The sequence below is a fragment of the Amphiura filiformis genome, unplaced genomic scaffold (genome assembly GCF_039555335.1).
Source record: "Amphiura filiformis unplaced genomic scaffold, Afil_fr2py scaffold_37, whole genome shotgun sequence".
NCBI classification, from domain to species: Eukaryota; Metazoa; Echinodermata; class Ophiuroidea; order Amphilepidida; family Amphiuridae; genus Amphiura; species Amphiura filiformis.
Window position 1 is genome coordinate 251,308 of NW_027305501.1, and position 26,687 is coordinate 277,994.

At 36.1% G+C, this 26,687-nt stretch overlaps 1 protein-coding gene and 3 long non-coding RNA genes across 5 annotated transcripts in view; 1 reads left to right on the plus strand and 3 right to left on the minus strand.

The window, feature by feature from the left end:
- The first annotated feature begins 209 nt into the window (after positions 1-209).
- On the plus strand, positions 210-2,862 carry LOC140144009 (uncharacterized). The gene is made up of 2 exons (XR_011857823.1): positions 210-802; positions 1,464-2,862. It is a non-coding gene; the product is annotated as an uncharacterized lncRNA (long non-coding RNA).
- Positions 2,863-5,895: 3,033 nt separating this feature from the next.
- Positions 5,896-12,923, minus strand: LOC140144039 (uncharacterized). Its single transcript, XR_011857830.1, has 3 exons — positions 12,857-12,923; positions 11,133-11,374; positions 5,896-6,078 (listed from the first exon to the last, which is right to left on the minus strand). It is a non-coding gene; the product is annotated as an uncharacterized lncRNA (long non-coding RNA).
- A 5,759-nt stretch (positions 12,924-18,682) lies between these two features.
- Positions 18,683-21,169, minus strand: LOC140144030 (uncharacterized). Its single transcript, XR_011857826.1, has 3 exons — positions 21,027-21,169; positions 19,937-20,019; positions 18,683-18,744 (listed from the first exon to the last, which is right to left on the minus strand). It is a non-coding gene; the product is annotated as an uncharacterized lncRNA (long non-coding RNA).
- A 2,776-nt stretch (positions 21,170-23,945) lies between these two features.
- Positions 23,946-26,687, minus strand: part of LOC140144012 (glycine receptor subunit alpha-2-like) — a 41,215-nt gene continuing 38,473 nt past the window's right edge. Inside the window, exon 9 of one of the 2 annotated variants that reach the window (XM_072165840.1) lies at positions 23,946-24,571. In XM_072165840.1, coding sequence (XP_072021941.1) covers positions 24,335-24,571 — 237 coding nt within the window. In that variant the 3' untranslated portion in view covers positions 23,946-24,334. Of the gene's footprint in view, positions 24,575-26,687 lie in introns of both variants that reach the window. The other variant, XM_072165839.1, reaches the window with a different exon arrangement.

The following is a 26,687-nucleotide window of genomic DNA, read 5'->3' on the forward strand; positions in this document are numbered from 1 at the left end:
ATTTTGAATTTTTGAAATTCGCGATATAATACACATTTTATGGCAAATGATTAATAATTGATATTTGAAATTTAACAGTCCTCGAAATAAATTGTATACGTCTAATGATATGTACTTAAAGGATATGCAGCTGGGATGAAAAGCAGTCCATCCAAAACAATTGAAATTTGGATTATATCGCGAATTTCAAAAACATCTAAATTATTTGATATCAGAAGGACATTCAGAAGGCAATTCGATATGTCTGATGTGGTCTCAGGTCCCATAAACTACTGTGCAAACGTTGCTATCCGATCCCTTAACACTCCGTTAAGAACGCCTTTAATAATACTAATAATGTACAATGCACTCTTAAGGGTGGGAAGAGAGTTATCTTCCGGAAGTGGTGACATTGAAATTGGTATTGTGAAAGCTGATGAAGACTGTTGTCGTAGTATAAAACAGGATCTGGATACGGCAGACTGCTCAGAATAGACAATACTGGTGCTTCGTTTACCACTGTAAATGACTGAGTACTCATCAGAATTGTTTCCATATATCCAAAACATCTCATCGGTACGATTTTAGTGTTCTGCACAAAAACCAAACATCATGCTGGGAAAAGAGTCTCTTATGCAACGTATATTTTGTTTTTACATTTTGCTCGCAGCTAGTGATGTCGCAACAGCGGAGCCGGATACCTGTGGCTACCTAGAAATCGACATTATGTGCCCTGCTGTACCTGCAGATAAAAGCCTGTCTTGCTGCACTGCACGGACCAAAGATGAAAAACAGGTCATCACAGAAACTATAGCTGAAATCGGTAATCAGACTAATTGTTATTTTCGATAAAATAATATTAACCATAAACATAAATGGAAACATTGTAGTAGCCTACAACTTTAAGGCGTGTCGTGGAACATGACCTAGCGTGTTACTGTTAGTGGTGTTTGCACTTATTATTGAGATAAATAAAGCTGACACACAAGAGGAATGGTATAAAGGAGATCCCAAGGCTTGATATGAGGGGTGTCATTTCTGCCCCCATGTGCATGATTTTTCTCGGGAGGGGTAACACGCTCAAAACTTTTAGATTATTGATATTATATGAATTATATTTTGATATAGTATTGCAGCCTTAACTCAAGAATCTCACAATTATGGCGATGTAAATGCGATTATTTGCTTCCATGACTCATTGTCTATAAAAAGTACACCGCAATTTTTACACCTCGCCTACTCCAATACATATCCTTTAAATTTAATATTCTTCCCTTCGTTGCTGATGAAGTTCTTTGAACAAATCAAACCCCTTGCATTTCCTCACATCACATCAAGCTTACATTGGGCGCCCCATTCCTTTTTAAAGGAATTTTATTTAGTTACGTGGCAAAAAGTAGAAAATATGGCTCCTTCCATTCCAATCGCCGTAATAACCGCATTCATTGTTATTGTTTTTTGCTTTTGTATTTTTACATTTACAGACAAAGGCTCAACACTAGAGTCCTATAAAGAAGACTATGATCGAAGAAGGAGAATGCAATTGGAGGGTGACACACCATACTATATAACTACAGCAGTTTCAACAATTGACAAAGTCACCGGAGCTACCTACGTTTGTATCGCTAATGGTACATCCCATTGCGAGTATCGCATGGCCACGAACGCAACCACCGTTAATGGGACGACTTGGAGCTGTTCCGATGTTGAATTTGATACAGTTTATACGAATGATCCCTTTGCGAAGGCCTGTTTTTCCATTCCCAAATGTACGGATAGGGAAATATGTTATTACCCTGACAAAGATAATGGTGGTAGTTCATCAACCATGTCAACCAGGGTTGGCTGGATTACCATTGTATTGATATTGGTGCAAATTGTTTCCCTTGCGCACTGAATACAAAATAAATAAATAAAGTCACTATAATTGGCTAAATTACTAGCTGGTTTCCCGTTGGCATTTTGCTTTTGGAACAAATTTTCCTTATTTTGTTTTTTTATTTTGAAAATCCAGAAAAAACATCTCGTTGTTTTTGTTCACACCATCTAACCGAAACATAATGTGAAGCGTTATATATTACGTTTAAAAATAAATAAGCTTTCTTCTGATACCAAAATGTTTTTGATGAAGAAAACCGAAAATAGATACGCGTAATAATTAATCGAATTAATGACAAACAATTTGGTTTTCGGTACATGGGTATAGTCCAATTGTTAGATAAAATAAAATACTGCAGTGAAGTGAGATAACTGTTAGAATATTTGTGATGCAATCAAGCAAAATCAGTCGGAACTCGAAAATATTACATTTTCAGTTTCTTATCGGATAGTAAAAAGCATTTACAAAGCTGGATTTTGCAGAAAACCCCATTAAACTTTAAACAGTTCCAAAGATATGAGCAATTAAAGAGTTTCCAAAACAACTGGTTCCGACTGATTTTGCTTGATCGCATCACACAGACCTATCAAAAGCCTATACATAAACTGGAACACTGTGAATTTCGTGTTATAGTATTAGACTATTTTAAATATTACATCAATAATAGAAAACATTTGCAAGCATCTTATATAATTCTAGTGAATCTGAACTGAAAAATATAATTTGTAGTGTTCCTCAAGGATCAATATTAGGTCCATTACTTACCACTAAACTTTATTCGCATAAAACATTCAATCTCAAATGAATCGAGAACTCAAAGAAGTGAGCAAATTATTCATCATCCAGAGAATCTTGTAAATATCTTCTTAGATATATTTAGAAAGAGTGCAGCATAAAAAAATCATGGATGTACTAATGATGAATGTCTAACATGGACATGTCATAATGTGTTTCTAAAACAATATTAAGAAATATTAGTGTTATGAATAAAGTAAAGTATTTTATTCCTGATTGTATACTCTTTTGTACGTTAGTTTTGCCTAGTCCTTCAAGAATGACTATTGGCTGAGGTTACAGTCAATATAGCGAGGCTCGGCCTTCGGCATCGCTACTCAGCCGAGGAGGTGCTTCTTGAAGGACTCTCTTTACCCTACCTAATTATGAAATACTGATATAGAGGTTGTGCATGGAATTATTGATTGACTCCAAACAAAGGATTTGCACCGGTGTCCTTCACCGTAATCATGGCGCAGTGCAGTGCATTCAATCAAATGTTGTCATCAACCTATTTGATCGTAGTGCATTTGTTATGTGTGTGAGACGAACTGTCGCGGTAGATTGCAATCATGCTTTTATTGAATGCATTTGAGTAGTCCGCCATATTTACGGTTTGATACGTCATTATGCACAACCTCTATGGAGTAGTACATATTAAACATAATTATCTAAATAAACTTGCAAAAGTGAATGGGCAATCCAAACAGTTTCAAATGTAGTAATTTGTCTGTATGTATTAAGTTGATTTAAGATTTAAGTTAAGATCATAATACACTTGAACTGGGCACTTTCATGCATAAATATTCGATTAACGAATTACCCAATGCCTTCAATTAGCCTTTTCGAGATATGGCGGACACAACAGGGTGGCGCTGCACGAAGTGGGTAAAGGCTTCTGAATTTGCTGGGTTTTAGCCAGATAACTGCCCTCCTATTGTGTGCGCCATACTTCGAAAAGGCGAATGATTATTTTACAAAAATGCTCCAGTCCTTTCCTCCATATTTGTCCTGTTTTGTCACAAATTTACATTTTGATGTTTTGCTTTGTAAGTAAGTTTATTATAAAATACTGGAAATAAAGCTGAAGACTTGAAGACTAACTGTAAACTGTACGTTTGTATAAAGATGTGGATGATTGACAGCCTCCATTGCTGTATTGCTTTTGCGGTGTTGCTTTGGGAATTGGGAAGGGGTGAACACAGTGGAATTAGTTCAAAATTCTTCTCTGTTTGCAATGTTTAATAATAGATTCCATAACATTAATTTTGAATTTCGACTCGGATCATAATATAGGTAAATCCGATTCCACGCATTCCTACACCTCAATGGCAGCCATTGATGGGGGCATCCAACCTGAAATGTGAAATGATGCAGGCTTTGCGGGAATTTTAAACTGTGTTCCATCACCCGTGTGACAAAAGGATGCTGAAAGTTTACTGTACTAATGAATTCTACCCATCACTTGGCTCGTCGGATTAGTGTACAGTTTTGTTGGACTCGGATTAGGTAGGCTACCCCCGAGTTCAGACTCGGTCACAAAATGACTCGGATTTGGCCGTCGGGGAGTCCGATGAGCTCCCTCTTCGAAGTCGGAATATTTTCAAACATAAACTTAGTTTATGTTTGCAAAACTATTGTTTGTGGAATTACTGAACACTTAGATTGCCATACATGCACGTCCACAAGGATACGGCCTAATATATGACACCCAAAATCATGCTATTGCCCAATCACATTTTGTGTTTACAAAGCTAGAACACTTGAAGACCTGAGCGCAAGAAGACCGAACGTCCACTTGGCCCCTCAACATGTATACACTAAAGTTGTGTATAGTTTTGTATAGTTTGGTAATGTTTTATACATGTTCAGGGGCCAAAACAAATCTTGTACAACCTTTCATGATGTTTTCACCCTGGAACATGTATTAAACATTATAAAACCCTAAGAAACTATACGTAACTTTAGTGTATACATGTTGAGGGGCCAAGTGGACTTACGGTCTTCTTGCGCTCAGGTCTTCACTTTTAGAACACTGGGTAAAACATCCATTGAGTATAACATTGTACCCAACATTAGGTATATTTGACTGAACATTGGTTAAATTCAACCTATATTTTCAGAAGTTTAGTCGATGTTGGTTAAAGTTTAACCAAAAATTTCTGAAAATAAATGTGAATCTAACCAATGTGGGTGAAATGAACCTAATGCCTCTGTCACACATAATGGACTGGGTCATCGTATATCGCCGTATACACAAATAATTTATCCGGTGGCAAAATCACCAGTCCGGCAGAAGATTAAGGGGATTTGGGGTCCCATTTCCTTTCGTTTCTCTATGCGTTTATATGGTATGTTTATGTATGTCCAATCGTTCAATGTCCAGCAAATAGAAGCTAATAGCTAATCCTATTTGAAAAGTGTGGGAGCAGAGAGAATTTCATAATGTAAATAATGGCCGAGGACCCTCAACTACCTAAAATACTCACAGGTCTAAGGCTTACTTCTCCGGCCAGGGCCGGATTTACCTTTTGGGGGGCCCTGGGCCAGGCTCAAATTTGGAGGCCCCCAAACACATCGTGAGGAAGGCATGTGCACTCAAGTGGCCAAGTTTTTAGGTTTGACTAGGACATTTGCGCGCGCAAAAACGCGCAAAATATTGCACTTTACCCTATTTTGGCCCAATACATGGTGTTTTTCGACTAAAATGGAAAATGCACACTGCACAGGGCAATTTTGGGGGCCCCCCAAATTTGGGGGCCCTGGGCCCGGGCCCATCTGGCCCTATGGTCAATCCGGTCCTGTCTCCGGCGATGTTTGACAGGCGCATAACGTTAGGTGTTAAAAATGTTTTCCTCAACGGTTGGTTCAATCAGTGGTGTGTTCTGACAGTGGATGATTTGCCATTGTTACCAACCCAACAAGAGTGACGCAATTATAGATGTTATTTGCAATTTGAGGGATCAGAATCAGAAAGCCTACTCACAAAGTACAGCTCTCACAAAATGAGCATAAAATTGACAAAATAACTTTCTGAGATATTCCAAAAATCGATATTTCCTCCAGAATTTATTGAATTTTGTCATGTTTATTATACTGTATATTCTTTAGTGCCCTGGCGAATTTAAGCTCATTTTGTATATATCATCAGGTTTTTATGAGTTAAGACTTTCTGGCTCTGAACAGTCGAATTATTAATACATGTTGACATCTTATGATTCAAAAATCACATAAAACGACCAGTAATATACATTAAACGCCAGAAACGCCAACGCAAACAACACTCTTGCTAATTTATCCATGTGCTCGGCACTAAATCCTGTATACTCCGGCTTCGATGGTCCGTTTGTCAATTCCTTTGTGTGTGCTCCGCTTTTCTCTTTAGTTGACGGGCTGGTGCTGTATATGCTGTCGTCGGGTTTTAACTCTGATGCATCATTAGATTTCTTCAGGAAAAGATGACAAAAATAATAATTTAATGATTACGTTAAATATACATGTATCTGTAGGTGTAAATTTAATGATTGTTACGTCACCCTTTACAAATGAATAGTAAATGAATTCCTTTGATTTCTGGATGAGCAAGTCACTGAATCACGAATACTTTTTATTCGTTGTAGGCCCCTATATACCTGTGCGATTGGTTTCTGGTGAAAGTGAGTGGTCCGAATTTATTACACGATTTATATACACGAGTCAGTTTCAAGTGGAGTTATTATTAAAGTCCATAGCATTTTTGATCTGCATGATTTTGCGAGTCTGAAGTCTTTAAAAAGTGTCACAAATACCGGAGCACTGTGACATTCAAATTTTATCATTTGAGTTGGGGCCCGTGAAAAATGTTGACATTGAAGATTTTAGCTTATTTCGTACTGCACGTACATCGATCGTGGACCTTCATTCTGAAATGTCTAACATCGATCGTAGACCTTAATTCTGAAATGTCTTGCAAAATTTGCAACTTGAAAATTGGCTAATGTGTTTATTAGCACTACTAACTAAAACAGAAAAAAATGATGCGGCATTTCTTAAGATTCAATATCCAGATCATTTTGTGGCACATTGGATAGCTAGACATTTTATTTTCTTCTTCCTTTTCTGGTCAATTGAATCCAATAATATCATTTTCATTTTGAACTTGGGCATACCGGGGCTACCGAGCTGGGGGAGAGGGGCAACATTTTCAAACTGTCTGTCTCGCTGATCCGGTACTAAAATGACTTTACTGGGTCAAATGCACATGGAAATTTTAACGCTAAAATGGCTCAATATTAGGACAATTATACCTCATGAAACCGAAGAAAGATGCACATTACATCATTTGGTCAAAATTGCTCCCCGGAGTTTCGGAACTTACCCCTCCCCCTTCCCCTAATCAGTAAACCTCTGATTTTGAACAAAAGAAATACTGTACCAGTTTTCTTTCCTGAAGTACGATAAGATAGTTAGTCATGGCATATTCTATCAGCGAGAGGAAAACGAAGATAAAACACGCGGCCATCCATATATCTATAGCCTGTAGGAAAAATCAAACATATTGTGGACATGTCCTTAAAAAAATTTACCCCCGCACAGCGACTACGCCTGGTAAATAATTATACTGTACAGGCAGGGAAGCTAAATCAATACACGTCTATCTGCTATATGCAATCCGATGCACGTGTATTGATTTACAGATACACGTGTATTGATTTTGAGATCTTTAGATACCGGGGTAGATTTTGGTTTCAAAAGAATCCAAAGAACATAGTGATAATATTAAGTGAGTGTATTGGAATTTAAACCGTGCATTTTGAAATCAAAAACTGACAAAAATTCAGATTTTATATGTGCAGAACAAAAAAAATTACAGCTGCCCTCATTCGTAAACACTCGGTTTACAGAACATAGCACAGTACTGGCGCAGTGTAGACCACTGGTGGAGGCAGCCTAAACATATGACGTACCAGGCTCACTGACCTCTACAGAGGTCAATTGTCAATAGCCTTATTCTTAGGTCCCTCGGCCTATAGTCTCAAAAGTATTATACAGGTCGAAACAAAATGGCCATGCGTGGATGTTGAAGAACTAGTGGATTCGATCTACCATCATGGCGATATCTGCCATGAAGATATCGGGGCGATGACACTGAGCCCCGAATAGCCAGTATCGGGGTATATAATTTTCTTTCCCTGATCTTATTTTCACATACCACTGTCAGCACAGCAGGAAATTGCAGGGGTTATTACACAGCCCGCTATGCACTATGACCACTCCTGCCAAACAACTTTATTTTGCATTTGAATATCGCGCTATCCCAGTCAACTCGCTACCATGATCATGACCAGAGGATGTATTGTATAAAGACATTCCCATAACCCAAATGGGGTTTCTGGCCTTCATTTGGATTTGGATTTGGAAGATACCTTCTCTTAAATAACAGTATTGCGAACCACCAGCATACATAACTCGAGGTAGAGAGTCTTTCCTATTCAGAGGAAATATTGCAATTACACACCTTATTGCCTTTTAACAATAACCATTGACACTAGCACATATCAGAGAAGATGTAAGAAAAGGATGGAGAACAGAATTATATCCTTGAGATAATCCCGTAGGTAATCCTGTTGCACCTATCATAGTCCTTTATTCTCAAGTGGTGGGTTAACCAACAATTAACAATGAGAGGAAATTCCTGAACCTAGTTCAGTTGGGGATGATTTGAAGTGACCGCCAATTATGACTATTTGATATTTAATACCAGCAATGTGAAAAAAAAAAAGTAATAATGTAGTGCCAAAATAATGTACCCTTTTACGGAAGGAGCAAAGTTTAACAAGTTATAACTCCGCTTCTGAAGTACGAATGTCAGCGGCGAATGTCAGGTTATTATTTCCCAGTCTTTAAAAAATTACAGGCAGAGGTGGGAATCGATCTCGGTACCTCCAGGTTAAACAGCACTGTGGAAGACCACTAAGCCAACTAAATATCTGTTGTGAGATGTGTGACATTAATCTTTGATATTGCTTAATGGAACAAATCGTGGAATTAAATCAGTAATAAAAGAAGTAGATTCTTATATAGCGGTCAAATTAGATAAAAGGGGAAATATTTGTCCCTGCTCTAAAGAAAATATAGGTTAGAAAATTATCAAATAAATTTAAATTAAAAATTGAGATTTTATATTTCTTTCTTTCACGAGGCGGACAAACACTGACAAACACTGTATAAGCTAAAAATTCGACCCTTATCACTAGATCCTGTCATAGCTCAATGGTAGAGCATCAGACTGCTAATGTCAATATCGTTGGTTCGAGTCCTCCTGCCAGCAATGGTTATATTTATGATTTTAATACTACGCTACAATTTGTTCAATTTTTTTCGTTTATTTATTTATTTATTTATTTATTTATTTATTTATTTATTTATTTATTTATTTATTTATTTATTTATTTTTGTTTATTTATGTAAATAATTTGATATATTTGAAAGAGGTATTTGAGCAATTGAAATTGCCAAACGTACAAAACCTATGAGTTTGCATCATACATGTCATCATCATTAAAAAAAACATTCTATGTATACCTGACGCCGCCGGCAGCCTATATTAATTTACTAGTCAACATTTGCATAGGAACCGCATAGATTGGAGATTATATACGTATTTATTAGTAATAGACAAGTAATATATATATATATCGTGTGTTTGCGATTTATTCCGTAATCAATAAGTATGATGAACAAACGCATTTCTGGCAGAAGCACTCACAGCGTAGTGGTATTCGATCTCGACTGTTAATCAAAAGGTTGTGGGTTCGAACCCTGGTAGAATTTTAATTGGAATAAATTTGTTTTTCTTTTGTTAAGGGATCTAAAATGAGCGTTTATTGCGTTTCGACAGTATTTTTTGTGGGACATGAGAGCACCTCGGACCTATCGAATTGCATTCTGAATACGAAGCATGTCTTTCTGATATCAAATAATTTTCATTTTTGAAAATCACAATATAATACAAATTTTATGACAAATCATAAAAATTTGATATTTGTCAAATTTTGATATATAACAGTCCTCGAAGTAAATTATATAAATCTAATGATATATTCTTAAAGTGTATGTAGCAGGGAGGAAAAGCCGACGGTCAATTGAAAATTTTGACCTTTCATATTGAAGATATGGATTTTTTCCCAAAAAGACCTAATTTTTTTGGTGTTTTGGGAAAAAAATCCATATTTTCAATACGAAAGGTCAAAATTTTCAATTGATCGTCGGCTTTTCATCCCACCTACATACACTTTAAGTATAAATCATCAGATTTATAAAGTTTACTTCAAGTACTGTTAAATATCAAAAATATCCATTTTAATGATTTGCCATAAAATGTGTATTAAATTGCGAATTTCAAAAATCTAAATTATTTGATATCAGAATGACATTCTTCGTATTCAGAATGCAATTCGATATGTCTAATGTGCTCTGATGTCCCAAAATAAATACTGTCCAAACGTTCATACCCCAGCCCTTAAGTAAGAGGTAATAATTATGGCAATAAATCCGCCGTATAAAACTGAACACAGCTCAATCCAGCCTCATAGGCCTATATCATGTAAATGTATTATGTGATGCAAATGTTGACTAGGAAAAAAAATATCGCACGCCGGCAACTAGACTACTATACAAAAAAATAGTATCACATCTTTCTTGCTCAATCAATATATTATAATACTTGCAAATAGATCATAGTTTACTAATCTAATCCTGTAATATAGACCTGCTATATCACCTTTACATGGTTTGTTATGGTAGGGATTAGTGTCCGATCTCTGTAATGTAATGTAAATGAAGCATATTGATATGCAGGAAGAATCGATCAGGGTGCTATCTATTAGGGAAAGATAAACACTATTCAAAATATCAATAGACAAGAAGAAAGGGATGTAGAGATTTGTAATTGAGTCATGCATGATTTAACAGAAGGTTCTTTCCAAAACCCAAACGTAATGTTGGTATGTCTGGCTTTTGTACACAAGTGGCACAGTTGACCATACCTTGCATTGGGATTGTGTGTAAATATCTGGTGTTTTCATCCTTTTATTTAACATTCAAAACATTGAGACTTATGAATAAAATTAATGCAGTGGGACATTAAGAATGTTTTCTATAAGAAAGTCTAATTTAATTTGATAAGTCTCAACTATTAGCTCGTTGGCTGCAATTTTAAAATTACCATTTTGTGTGTGTAGTAATGGGGATTTTGCCTTTAAGATTAGGTTATATTGATCAAATTGCCCAATCATAGCGCATTGTAGGTATGCCTTTAAGCCTCCTCTGGATCATGACTACATGCTTGGGAAGAGAAAACGTGTGTAGCTATAAGAATGGGTGGTTTTATTTAAATGAGAGACGTTCAGAATCTCCTCTTTTCAATGATGTTTTCATTTACATCGGATTCCTTCTAGGTTTCGTACAAAAGCGCCACAAACATGAGTTTACTTTATTTTGAATCACCCTGTAGGCTTACCTTCGCCCCTGTGGCATCAGGAAAAGAATCCTGCATAGTCGCTGTCATAGTGGTAGCCGTCAGGACTGTTGTGATCCCTAGAGTGATCCGGGCTGGCGCCGCGTGAGCATCAATCCAGAAAGACATCCAAGATATTGTGACCAGGAGTATGCTTGGGATGTAAACTGTAAGGATATAGGCCTGAAGGTGCCGCTTGAAGGTGAAGGTGATCGCTGCACCCGACCAGGGACCCGACCAAGTAGCTATAAAGATACAGCAGTGTTGTTGTTTTTATTTGGCAAAATTGACAAAAGTAACAAATAATCAATCAACCATCATCCCACAAGAAACACTACATAGAAGGGAGTACGGGAGTTGAAGAGGCCTTTAGGTGGTTTTTATTGGGTAGACAAGTTCGACCGCCAAAAGACAACCAAAATTGTGGTATAGGCATGTCGCTTCTATTTGTGCGCGTTTAATACCACATTTACTTTAATTTCTCGGCCTTATCACATACTGACGTATTTGCAAAATACGCATTTCGAGAAAATCGAACTTGAAAATCTAGCGATTTTCATTTGCTGCATAATCTTGATTAAAATATTATTGTCGATTAAAACCAGGTTAACAGTAATGTAAATATACCATATTTTCAATATAATTCACTTATCACTATCAGAGCATAACTTATTCTGCAAAAAAATAAATAATAAATAAAATACGTCACTATGCGAAAAGGACTAATGTCAATTTCGCCATTCAAATGACAAATACGTCGCGCAAATACGTCAGTATGTGATACAGTTGCGCAAATACGTATGTGAAAAGGACAAAACAGCAATTTTGCCGTGCAATGACAGAGTCGCGCAAATACGTAGCACAAATACGTCAGTATGTGAAACGGCAAATTCTTCAAATTGCAGATACGATATACTGTGCTTGCGCAGTATAGGTAATCGGCAAATACGTCGTTATGTGATGCAGACATTTCAAGGTTTTGTAAATACGACATAATTAAATTAATTAATATCTTACTAATTAAGCAACTTTGAGGCATGGTTTTTGGTGAATATATAGAGTAGAACATAACAAACTAATATACCAATTTTCTCAAAAATGTTTAAAATGTCGAATACGTCAGTATGTGATACGGCCGACGATGGGCCAAAAAAGTGTAAAATTGCACATAATTCGCTTGCAATCATCAGTTTTGGTACCTGTCTGCGGGACACGTTTTACCAAGTTCATTCTACAAAATCCGGGAAAGGGCACAAATGTATGCTATACCGGAAAGACCACTGTTTTTTGGACCGCGCACCTCCGAAAAACAAAGCACTGAAAGATCCCTGATTTTGATAATTTCAGCTCTAAAAGACCCGTGCTCATTCCTTTCATTTTCTTCCAAGACGATTTCAACCAGAAAGGAAATAAATTATAATATGAAGACACTTGATTTCGACAGTTAGTAGCTCCGAAAGACTTCCTTTTGCCGTTTTATACGCAATCGGCATTTTGTATTGTAAGGGTACGAATTTTTAAGCAAATAAGTACGATGAGTGTCGTCCATTTTTGTTCAAAAGTGAACTTCGACGTACAGGCCTGCGGCAGGATTACAAAATTTTGCTTGCCTGGTACCCATGATTTTCTGTTCGGTGACTGATCGTTTTAAAAGCGGCGTAATGGCACAACTCCCTTGAAAATTACATCCATAGCGTTTTTAAAGAAAATAATACCACCACACTTACTATTAGTCAGTATCTCAAAGTTCAAGTAGTATGTTTTAGTTGACACATTTGTCAGGTCATATCGAGCCACTATTATATTGGGATGAACTGCTACACTATTATCAGTAATGTCGAGCAAAATATCCAACGAAGAATATGCAACTGCAAAAAAAATTAATATTCGATATATTATTTTATACTTACGTCGTACTCCACATGTAATCTTTTCTAATAATCTCTTAATACCGCTCTTTGCAAAGTCACTAATCTTACAGATGCGAGTGATCAACATGATATGAGTATTCTATAGAATTACGATCCAGGTCTTTATCCCTGTTCTTTGACATCTATGGTTCAATGCATAGGTATCGCCTGAACGTTGTAGAAAAGATATCTCAACGTAAATATGAAATTTGAAGGTTTATAATTAAATTAAATAAAAAGTTATTTTGCCCCTTGTTTTCGAGACGATTACTGTGCCGAACTGGTCATGTTTTGCTTATAAAACGTATAACATGCATCTTGCGCTGTGTTGCCCATTGAGATCGATGATTTTACTGGGCTGAGATTTTCCATAGCGACAGTAAAACGTGCTTTTTTTTGTTCTCAACAATATCTCGTCCTGCAATTTTCTCTGAATTTTTAGACAACTTGTCTCAACCTAAATCTGAAATCTAGAGGGGCACAATTTAAGAAAAGGTGATTTTTTAGTTCTGTTTTCGCCATTGTTTCTGTGCCGAATTGACGAAGTTTGTGTACAAAACGTTATCGCATACATCTTGGCCGCTGTAGGCCAGTAGGGCCGATTGCAACGATTTAAAGTGACTCGTGGTTCAAGTTTGCGTTGTTGATTATCAAATTTTCAAGTAATTTTTGTATCACAGTTTGATTGCTTTTTAACTTAATTTAGTCCCCAAAATGTGGTCAGCGTCAGTGCAGTCACTGGAGCATGTCAGTTACGCAATCCAATTAAATTGTGCTTAACAACAGTGGATTAAAGCCTTCGCAACCGGCAGACTGATATATTCAAAAATTGAATTCAGCTATTGCTATAGTAGTTAATCATGTTACATCATCACTTCTACGGCGAATGGAAAACTTACAACTAAACATGTGAATGGAACACGTCTGCGTGTCAAATGGAAACCGTTGTAGTAGCATATGGCACACAGTTGTCAAAGACACTCTAGAATAAAAACATATCAAAAGTATCAAAATGATTATGGCAGTTTGTTTTTATATAAAATTATATATGAGCATATAGGAGCATGTACAAATTATACTACAAAATAATTAATTATTTATATTATTTATAACACTTAGGGGTCTGGCAATCTCTTTTTACATTGAGCAGAAATGGGATTATTCCACTTAACGAAAAAGACTTTTGCGAATATTCAGATAAACATGTATACCAAATTCATGTGTGTATGTTACATGTTTCCTGCCGGGGGCACTCATATAAAAAGTTGTAAGCATACGTGTGAACAAATGGTTGGGTTTTTACTACTGCAACACGGGCCCCGGGCCCATGTTAAGGGTATCAAAATCATTGGTTAGAGCATATAATGGTGTCTTTTTTGAAACCATGTGTCCGTGCTAAGGGTAGTTACAGCAAATCACATTCTTACCCCTGCAATCGTCATAATAAAATACTGCCCTGATAATGCAGGCGATAATTATGAGAAAATCGATCATGCATCCTTGCTAAGGGTTGGATGGTACGGTTAACAAACTATTATTACTGTTGAGGGTCATTTTGAAGACACAATGGTTGTCCTTGTTAAGAGTGCTTTTCTGAAGTGCATTCACACGCATGCTTACAACTTTTATATATGAGTGCCCCACGCCGGGGGCCCCACGCCCCCCCCCCCCCGGTTTGCTGTCAAAATATGGACATGGGTTGCTGCATTTAGCATCCATCAACCGAAATAGTTTTACAGAGCTTTTTAGTATAAAACAGTGGATTATAAATCAACTTGTATATATGGAATTTGGCACAAATGCTATTGGAATATTCGCTACGTCTTTTTATATAATTGTTACCTACAAATTGGACTCACCACTATTTTCTGTCATTTTCGGCAAATTAAAGACCTAACAATTAATGCCATCTTTGGTCCAATAGATCGCCGTAACCATTGTTCAAATCATTGCACTTTTACACGGGGGCCAAGTTCCAAATTGTTCGGACTTGGTTAAAAACAACAATAATGTCAGATGTGTTCAACTTCACCTAGTCATAAGGATTCAGAAAAAGTATAGTTTGTTGACCTATTATTGCCCGGTTATAGTGATCATGATGGGCAAATAGGTAACATTGTGACGTCATATGTCGAATTTTGGCTCCACAGGGGGCGAAAATGAAAAATGCTCCGATTCTATTGACAATAGTCACAAACTCCTTGTTTTGCCATGAGAAGAAAAAGAATAGTTTTCCCTGTGTAGGATATATCGTTACCATGGTAATAAAGACAAATATGACAGTATCCACTAAATCGCATTGGATTGAGTCAATTTAACCATGACAATTGTTGTGTTTCCTGGATAAGAAAGCACTCTTTGAGAATCATAACTATTTTTTTTTCATTTATTGTAACAAGATGAATAAGTTAAGACCATTTTCAACAAAAGCAGATCAATTTTCATTTTCGGCCCCTGCGGAGCCAAATTTAGACCTATGACGTCATAATGTTACACTTTTGCCCATAATTCAATAACCATACGTCATAGATAGGTCAAAGTATATTTTTCTGAATCCTTATGGCCAGAGAAGGAAGATGGCTGGGTTGTGAATAAATTGACCGCCTGTGCAAAGTTCATTGACCTTTTCCCACTAAATTAGGGGTGTTATTAAAATGGCTCCATAGCATAGATTAATCACCTCCATAAGTAATATTACAATGCCAAATACGGCAACTTTAATACGATTTGCACGATTGTATTGCCTATCATACTGAAATCTCTTGAACTGGTTGTGGGTGATAATCGACAGTCGATAAGGTCCTGTGTCACAACCTGGGGTACCTTTGTGTTTCATAGTAAAAAAATGAAATACTTCAAACATTTTACCTACACGTCTCATTTGAAGTGGTTCATCCTCCTGAGCATTTTGACACCTTTTTTTAAAAATGAAAATCGGTTAAAAAATGAGAGAGTGCGGGCAAAAACAATCACAAAGTAGGTGGGATTTAACCCCACCTCTTTTTTCCACATTTACAATCATTCTGAGCAAGTATTGGTCTTTTAAATGACCTTCTGTATTTGTTTAGATGTCTGGAAGTTCATTTAGACATTTTTTTTACTAGATTCAAATTTTTAATGGGGGTTTTAGATCAAATTTACGATACGAATCCCTCCTCCTAATCATCCTCCTAATAATCCTCAACCACCCTTGGCACATTTCATACCAAACGTCATAAGAAAATAATTAAAAATTATTTTAAAACAGGATAAAAACATGAGTAATATAGAATAAATTAGCTTCAATTTAAGACCTAATTGAATCTTCTAAGTGAAGGAATACTCAAGCGACACTGTTTTGAAGTCCAAGCTGCACATCAAAATGTAACAAAACCACCTTTTTTGGGTACCCCAGTATATGACACAGGATCATAACCGATAATCAATGATCAATCAGTTATCAATATAAGACACAGGATCATAACCGATAATCAATGATCAATCAGTTATCAATATTCAATAGGATTCTAAAAATGATAATAATAACGGACATAACGGACTTTCATGTTCACAAACGTGGGTTGGGTGTGTATAGCATGTTAAGTTGGTGCTCGCATTCGCTTTGGACGTTTATATCCCCAAAGAGGACATGAGAAAATGTGCTTTTTCCATGTCTTCTTAAGGGTAGGTGCCGTTAATTTCTACAATAGCCCATATACAAAGTACAACTTTACCTCACGGCATATCGGCATTTGCCGTCTGGTAAAATACTGAGCATTTGGTTGGCTTGGATGATATTATGATGATGTCCTTCTTTCTCATACATGAAAAAAACATCAGGAATCCAAAACTTTTGAATATCGTGTCCTTTTAAGATGATATAGTTTTCACCAGTGTAAGTTAACCTAGTGTCAACCCAATCCATCGCTGTATAAAAACTGGAAGAAAAATCCTGGAATAAAGAGTGGCTCGCATTAGTACCGGTATATGACATCAGGAGCGAATTCAAGTTTTTGAAGGGGGGTTCATGAAAGGTTTTCAGGCTCGCTTCGCTCGCTCAAATTGTACGGCACATGCAACTGTATTGCCCATTATGGGGAGTCTGTGGTTATCCTTGACCCTTGGAGACGGAAAATTGTGCAAAATGTTCTCAAGATCACCAAAAATATCTTCAAAAATGTGTTTTTCCTTCCCTTGGATCTGCCCTTCAAATAAATCACAATAGAAGTCATGTTGAATATTTGCAATCTAATGTTTAGAGTAAAGATGGCTCTTGGGTACTGCTACAGTTAACCATTGTTTTACTATTATGTACCCCCACCAAAATTTTAAAATGTTGGTATTTATACAGCGCTTTTCACATGTGTACATGTACCAAAGCGCTTTACATTTATTCCGCTGTCGTTAGAATATGTCAGCTGCCATACAATGCCCAAGGCATGCTCATACCTTTGGGCGGCGCTCAATGGACAATATTCATAACAGCTCCCAATTTTACCCCTGGGTAGAGAGAGGCAAGTAAGGTAAAGCGCCTTGCCCAAGAGCACAACACGGTGGCACCGCTGGGGCTCGATATGGTAAACATTTTAATGTTATTTTCTTCGTAGTAGGGTAATAGCTCAATTTGTTTCCTGTAGAGTAGATTAGATATGAATATTGAAAGTTAAACCAAAAGGCTATACACCTGATCCGTGAACATTGCCTTGTTTAAAGACTTTTCTTGTCTAATTTGCAACTGCTAATCGTCTCATCATCGGCAGGAAAGTACAATTATAGGAATGGTCTAGGAACTACGTTATTCCTCTTACCATATAGACTATGCCATATTCGATTTTTGATAAATAAAAATAGGTTATTAATCATGATGAGCGCATTCAGTTGAACTCGAAATTATACTGATATTTATTACATCAAAATACTAGTATAAAATGGTTATGAAAAAGTTTATATTATTATATTTGTGACAGTAAAAGTAAAGTATACGTAGGCTTATATTATTGAATGCAACATATCATAATGTCATAACTATAATGGCACTTCAATACTGAACAATTCTAATTTTAGAATCTGCCAGTTTATTACGAGTTAAAAATCGACTATGGACTTTCACTTTTAAGCAGAACTTTACCCAGGGACTTCGTTCTCTAAAACACACTGTCAATCATACTTGTTTATCAATCAAATCTAACCACAAGACTAAGCATGGTGGTACGATACGCGCTAGATGCGTACGTTCATCCACCAACTTTCGCGCCAGCACAAAAGCGCCGCATTCCAAAGATAGATGTGTACCACCATGTATAGTTAATGGTAATGGTACGTGTCGGGAGGATTTAAACAATAACGAGATCTGGGCGACCAATCACAAGCCAGATTCATTTGAAGATGCATTACATCATGACCAATTTTAGTTAGGCCAGAAATTGGCCTAACTCTCCATAGAGTCCCATGTTAAAAATGTTAACCGCAATCCAAAGTCAGTAGTCCACTTGGGAAGCTAACATACAGAGGGAGTACGGTGACTGAAAAGATGATCAGTTGTGAAAATCTATCAATTGTGCACAAGTTAATTAAATCGGAGTTTTAAGCTTAAATGCAATATCCAGAGTATGCACAATCATGACAATGGGCAAGTGGACTACGGAGTAGTCTACTTACCATAGTGCGTTCCTCAAGTGGCCCAATACTTTCCATAAAAACAATAAGAGACACAGTTGTTGGCGGTCCTGAAACAAAAACCCAGATATATTTGCATGATTGCGTGTTTGAGAAACAAGTCAAAAACATAAAAATGTCACTAATTTCTAATGTTTGCCGAGTGCTACAGAATTGTAATGCTGTACTGTAATCTTATATCATTTTGTTGATGCGTTACTAATAAACAATGACAGTTTGCCTGCGTTACCATGGTTATTGTACCGATTTAATATAATTGCATAAAGTATGAGCGGGAGAACGAGACCTTAGCCTAATTAAAGTCACGTCACACAATCACTGTCATATTAAATGGAAATGACATTTATGGAATACGTCTTAAAAAACATTTATAACCAAAAACGGGATATGCATTATTGTGATATATGTGCAACTGTGTCATACTATAGGAGAACGGAGTTAAGGGCTTTATACACATGATACAAGACATAAAGGGTGGTGGTGCAATTTGGTTTTTGGTTTTCTTTTTTAAAGATCAAAATACCTAATATTCAGGCCTAAAACTCGGGTTGCGAAGAATTATGCCAAGTTGGTTTGCTATGACATGTGAAGGAGTGGAATCCCGGTGTATGGCCGGGGTAGGCTTCAGAGATTTTTGACATGATTCGGGCCCATTATATGTTTATACATATACAAGCTATTATTGCCACATACTGTAATATTATCGTCTCTTATAAAAGGGTCTGGTATGAACGTTTCGATAGTTTTTTATGAGATAATATCAGATATATCGAATTGAATTCTGAATACGAAGAATGTCCTTTTAATGTTGATATAAAATAATTTTGATTTTTTGTAAATTAGCGATATAATACAAATTTTATGACAAATTATTAAAATTTGATATTTTTTCAATTTTTGATATTTAACAGTTCTCGAAGTAAACTTTGATCTGTATTTAAAGTGTATGCAGCTGGGATAAAAAGCCGACGATAAGTTGAAAATTTTGACCTTTCGTATTGAAGATACCCCCAAAACACTGAAAATACAAAAGGTCCCAATTTTCAATTGATCAGCGGCTTTTCATCCCAGCTACATACACTTTAGATTTGTAATCATTTGCCATAAAATGTGTATTATATCGAGAATTTCAAAAGTCAAAATTATTTGATATCAAAAGGACAATGCAATTCGACAAGTTTGATGTGCTCTTATGTCCCACAAAAAATACTGTCCAAACGTTCATACCCCAGAAGACAATACCTTCATGATCAGGTCTGATTCTATGGTCGTAGCCTGTTAAAAGTTCTTGTATTGTTTCCGTTATATTTGAAGCTACAGCAGACCTAATAGAAAAGTATATAACAATAGGAAATAAAAGTGTAAGTATATTCTTTGGTTAATCAATAAACTTTGGCTCCTCCTCGTACTGTCGTTGAACCAGGAATTTTTCCGGGGGTATTGATTGGCAATGGCAACATTTTTCCAAGGGGAAAATCTGAAAATACGCCACAAATAATGGCATTTTCATTCCTTGGTTATACCATAGTGATCCAAACTTGTATGAAACCCCCCATTGATGACTGTTGGGGTGGGGATTTTATATAATTATAGAGGAGCGGTGTTTGCTTCAGATATAATGATAGACTCTTATGTAACTCGACTACAGAGTTGTCATACACTAGGCCGACTCATCATTAGAAAACGTCAACATTATTATTATTTCCAAAAAATTATATTAATATTATTATGGTTGTGGTTGTTGCTGACCCGATCTTGAAAATTTGGAGAAAACAGGATTTTACTGTACAAAAGAATAACGATCGTAATTTTTCGAAATTACAGAAAAAAATGTTTTTACTTTTTATTTCAGAATTTTAACATCCTGAATATTTGTTTAAACAGCTACATTTTCATCACACTTTGAAGTGATGCAATAGAGAAATATCACAATTCACACATAATAGTCATTTTTATTAAGCTAATTAGGCATATACATGTTTTTGGCTACTATCTCCGAAAATAATATTTAAGAAAAAAATCCGAACCTCTCTTCCACAGAGAACTGCGACGACATGCAACATTTTTTTTTCTCTTACTATCATTTAAGTGAGATTTCTGCACATATAGACCTAAACATTCCTAGCCAATATGAAATTTTAAAATATGAAAATAACACCAGAAGACAAAAATCTGTGATCGGTTGAAAAATCCGTGAAAATTCTATAATCCAACACAGATTTTTCAACCAATGTGAATGAGCGAAATGTTTAACCATTTCATTCCATTTAATACATTACACGCGACTTTATTCAGGTTTAGTTACCATGGTAACAAATTCATTTCAACCTACCTTTGGACAATCACTGCCAATATCAGCAGCCAAAGCATCTTGTTGTAAATCGCAATATTATTCCACTGTATCCACAGTACAGAGACCTTCGACCTAATGGGCAAATAATGTATTTTAAGAGTAGTATCGCTATTTTTAAGACTGTAGAAATTTATTAAGCTTTTAAAAATGGTATCTGTATGTCACGAATGCATTTCGTAAGTAGTAGGTAATTGTAAATTATGTCACTCACCAGGAACTCTTTTACCTCAAATCAAGTGGCGTCCATAGGTGGCGTCATCAGCTGTGGTACACACTCTCAGAAATAAAGGTTCCAAATGAGCCTAAAATGATCGTTTTTGTCCTCTATATAGATGGACCGCTTAAAAATACCCCAAAAAAACCCTTCTTTAAATTGTAAGGACCCGGTATTTCTTTAATGTTTCTTTAACCCTGTGCAGAATCGGCAATTAGGGCTATTGAACCTTTTTCAATTCCGTTGAAGGCTCCACGGAGAGAGTTTTTAAACTATTTCTGAGAGTGTGTATGCTATAAACATGATAAACAAATGTCATATGTCAAAAAAATAAGTTTGAGTAAAAATAATGTCCAACAAGGTCCTTATAAATTGGCACGCTTGTAGCCATAACAATTTTATGACACAAATAACAGTATATTGTCCGAAATGCAGGCAAAATGCAACATTTGTGACGATAAAATACACAAACAAATGAAAATCTACTGAAGCACACACAAATACTGTGTGCTCATTGCCGAGCGTGTTGTTATTTTACATAAAATACTTCAATAAAAGCATGCAATTTTGTATACAATGTAAAAACTCTTTGTACAGTGGACTTCGGGTATATATATAAATGCGCTTTTAAAAATGCGCACGTGACATCTAGAAGTCGCCATACCGTGTTCAACGATGTAAGGTACCCGGATGTACACAAATCCCACACGCAAAAGTATAGGCGAAAATGACAGGAAAATTGTTTTTGCAAAATAGTGGCAATGATTGCAAAGGGCAAAATAATTTGAGCGAAACATACACTCTTTATTTAGATTTTCCATTACGGACAAAAAAAATTAATGACGGAAAAGCTAGATATAGCTGATTTGAAAACTTATATTTCAGTATTTTCGTGCTAAATGGGCGTGGCAATTGGCCATATTGATGACGAAATGTGATTCTTACTGGCATTAAGGTCAGAACTGAGTAGCTGCCGATGATGTTATTTGATAATTTTGCACGTGATGATAGGGAACTTAGCGGGCTGTCATTTTCTTCGGGAGGAATGGGTCATGGATTTATTTATTTGGGAGTCAAGATAAGTATTTCCCTCCCCCGTAGTGCCGCCACTGAACATAACCCTGACCCTAATTTTAACTCTAATTTTAACGTAAATTGACGAAACTATAACATGTATAACTTTAGCCCTTTTCGGAATAATGACCCTCTCGAACTTAATAGGCTAGATGTCCCCGCCCGACCTCCTCAACCCCAACTTACTCATTCGCTCGTTCACATTCAATTAAGTATCAAAATGGACACACAAAAAACAAATTCAAAATGTGTTTTTAAGCACCTTTTTGTGTCCCCCATGCTAAATCGGTAATTTGTACACCCTTTGACGTACAATTTAGAGTATAAATACGTAGATGACTGTACATGATCTAATCATCCCGGCTGGAAGATGTTGAGGAAGACTATACTATACATCACGCTCAAACGTTATATGACAATTTGACGTACAATCACGTATGTTATGCATGGTGTATTCTTCTAGTATGGTCGTCATACACAGTATTGTCATGGTAATATATATTGTAATTGTATACGTCATTTTTGTTCAGGTTGGTTCAAAGGGCTTATAAAGTTTTACTTTACACGGAAGGAGAAACTTAGCAAAAAAACAATTAATTTATGAGTTTAAAGGGGGGAGGGTGTGTTTTGCCTAGCCGAAAGGGGAACAAATAATATTTATGAAATTATAAGTAAGGCTAAGAAAAACAGAAACTCTGTTCTACGGGCGGGCGGACCTTTCAAGTAGGGTCGGTCGGTCGGTTTTTTGTTGTTGAAATAACCCAAAAAATCGCCAAAATCTGTAAATAATTTGCAATTTGAGAAAATAAAAAAACATTTATTAATTTGTACCGAAAACAAATATTTCTCAATTTGTTCAAAATCTGGGTCGGTCGGGCTCGTAGAACAGGGTTTTCTTTTTTCGTCGCCTAAGTACATAAGTAATAATAAATAAATAAATAAATAAATAAATAAATAAATAAATAAATAAATAAATAAATAAATAAATAAATAAATAAATAAAATTAGTTATGTTTGTACATGGGGGGAGGGTTGTGCTGTGCAATAATTATGATATTTCGATTACCATGATTTAGCCTTGCAAATTTATAGCATCAAACCTAAATTGTATTCTGTGTTACGGTGTAAAATGTGTACGAAGGTCGTATTCATCGATAACTTAAGTTGGCCCGACATCCGTCTGATTTTGATAGTCAAAAACTAATCAATAATCCTATTGTTGAAGTGGATAATATTAATAAGCTTCTACCTTAGATGGCCGGCTATAGAACTTTTAATAGCTCTGGTCTTTGTTTGCTTTTGCTAAATCCTGTTCAAGTGGTGGGTTACCAGGCATTGTATTTTGTACAGGTATGCATAACCAACAATTAACAATGAGCGAACTTTCTTAAACCTCGTTGACTTGGGGATGATTTGAAATGACCGCCAATTATGACTGTTTGATATATATTGCCAGCAATGTGGAAAAAGAGACACATGTAAAACGTAAAAGCTATAATTTTGTTGAAGGAGCAAAGTTTAACAAACCATAACCCCGCTTCTGGATATCGTTGGAAGTCAAATGATATACCATTTTTAAGTTTATGATGTTTATTTTTAAACCACGAGAGAAAACAAAATTGACCGGGGGAGGAATTTACGGCTCATTCGCCGTGGACGGTCACATATACAACCGAAGTCTACTGTTGTATAATGTTGAAAAAGTTCAGCGCTTGTACTAATAAAATTGTATTCATAAATTAGGTTTTTTTTACTGACTTGTTTGTGTAAAATGGTTTTATAATTTGCGAATGTCGTTCATTTTCTTATTGTTCATTACCATGTTCGAATTTAAAAAAATTTAGCCGTAATTTTATTCAAAAAACTATAGATTATATGTTTGTACGAATCCACACCTCTCTGTACGAATCCACACTTAACTGTAGATTCGTGCAGAAAAGTGTTGATTCGTAGAAAATAATTTACAGTTTATTTAATAGACTGACGTCATAGCAATGGTTCAAAAAATCACATAAAACGTCCAGTAATATGCATTAAACGCAAGAAACGCCAACGCAAACAATACTCTGGCTAATTTATCCATGTGCTCGGCACTAAATCCTGTATACTCCGATTTCGATGGTCCGTTTGTCAATTCCTTTGCGTGTGCTCCGCATTTCTCATTTGTTGACGGGCTGGTGCTGTCGTTCGTGCAGAGGCTGTCGTCGGGTTTTAACTTTGATGCATCATTAGATTTCTTCTGGAAAAGATGACAAAAATAAAAATTTAATGATTACATTAAATATATCTATACTATTCTATAGGTGTAAAATTAATTATTGTTCGTCACCCTTTACAAATGAATGGTATCTGAATTCCTATGATAGTTTTTATATTCAGTGATACCAGCGAAAATGTAAATAAAATAGTGTATAAATTGCCTAAAAGCAAAAGATAAGTCATTAAAATTATCATTAGGTATTTTTAAAATGAGGAAAACAGCATTATTGACAAAGTTGAAGCACATTCAAATGCATGCGACTATTTTTTTCTACTTAAAGCCATATTATAACATTTCTTTAAAAATAGATTTGTGTTTATTTTCCATAAAATGTTAGCTTTTACTGTCAGATATATCCCCTTTTAATTTTGAGCCAACAAGTGAGGTAAAGCAATCTACTAGCGCTATTATGTTAATCCGGCGGTTATAATACGGTACGATCCTCTGGGGTGTGTGTGTGTGTGTGTGTCCCGCGCGCCGTGTACGTAGTATGTGTTATGAACATCGCATATGCGTTCGACTAATATTTCTATCGTAATAATAAAACGACGGTTCCGGCTGTTTATTCAAAATCTCGGATTTTGACAAAACTACAGCACCTAAAGTCTTGACTTTTGCAGAGAATCTTTGTTTACTAAAAGCTACTAAAGTACATTACAATCGTATAAAACCCTGAATTTAAATTTTTTTTGAGGGCGTTCTCCTCAGCAAATGTTATAATATGGCTTTAAGTAGAGAAATTTTTTGTCTTTATACGCGGTTTTCGCCATAACAACTAGTAGGCTATGTTAGACATCTACTAATAAAGGTGCCAAAATCTGAATTTTACGATACTTCGGATGAGCAAATCACTGAATAGCCTTTAATCAAATCACGAATACTTTTTATTCGTTCTATGATCTTTACGATTGGTTTCTGTTGGCGGCGAGTGGTCCGAATTTTTTACACGAGTTTTATACCTAATTACATGAAAGCTCAAACATTTTATTCAGTTTCAAGTGGGGCTATTAAAAGTCCATAGCATTGTTGATTTGCATGATTTTGCGAGTCTGCCGTCTTTAAATGTGTCACAAATACCGGACCACTGTGACATTCAAATTTTACAATTTGAGTTAGGGTCCGTGAAAATTGACTACAGGGCCCGTAGATTTCAAACACAGAGGGCCCTTTTGACATTGAAGAATTTAGGTTATTTCGTACTGCATGTACATCGAACGTAGACCTTGATTTTGAAATGTCTATGATCGATCGTAGACATTCTGAAATGTCTCGCCGATTCGATCAATAACTATGTCTATGAGGGGGAAATCTTGGCAAAGCCTGATATGATTGTTGGCTAATGTGTTTGTTGGCATTACCAACTAAAACCAACTAGCAGTCAAGTTAGCTCAATCGATAAGGCGTTCGACTATGGTGCGAGAGGTTGCGGGTTCGAACCCTGGCGGTGCCTAGTACGCTCTCGTGGAAAAATTGAGTTAGCTTGAAATTCCCTGGACAAGGAACTTATTGCTAATTGTCTCGTTGTAACCCGTACGAAACTCGGGGAGCTGATCCTGGTTGCGATGGTTATTTGTGGAATGTCAAGGGTGTGCGCTCTTGTAGCAGCAAAGTCCCTGAATTGTTGTTAAATGGTTTATGGAATGATGTGGGGCCATAGTGGTCAGCGACAACCTGTAAAGTGTGCTGAGGCTTGTGGATCAACGTCTAGGCGTTGTGCCTGTGCGTAGCGCACTATAAATCACTGCGCTTTTTTTTCTTTTTTTTTTTTAAATCACCAGGGGAAGCTGAAATGATGCGTCATTTCTTAAGATTCAATATACAGATAATTTGTTTGCACATTTGATAGATGGCCATTTTATTTTCTTCTCCTTTATCTGATCAATTGATTTCAATAATAATGGCTTTATTTTTAACCAAATGCAAACTGTAGGTGGCGCTATTTATCCTAAATGATACTTTTTTTAATTTGCAAGGGGTAGGTGATTAAAAGTGCCATTAAAACAGGTGGAATAGGTTAAACAAGCAACAAAGAAATTATATAAACATATTTCATCAAACAATAAATGTATTTTATATTAAAAGCTTGAAAGAG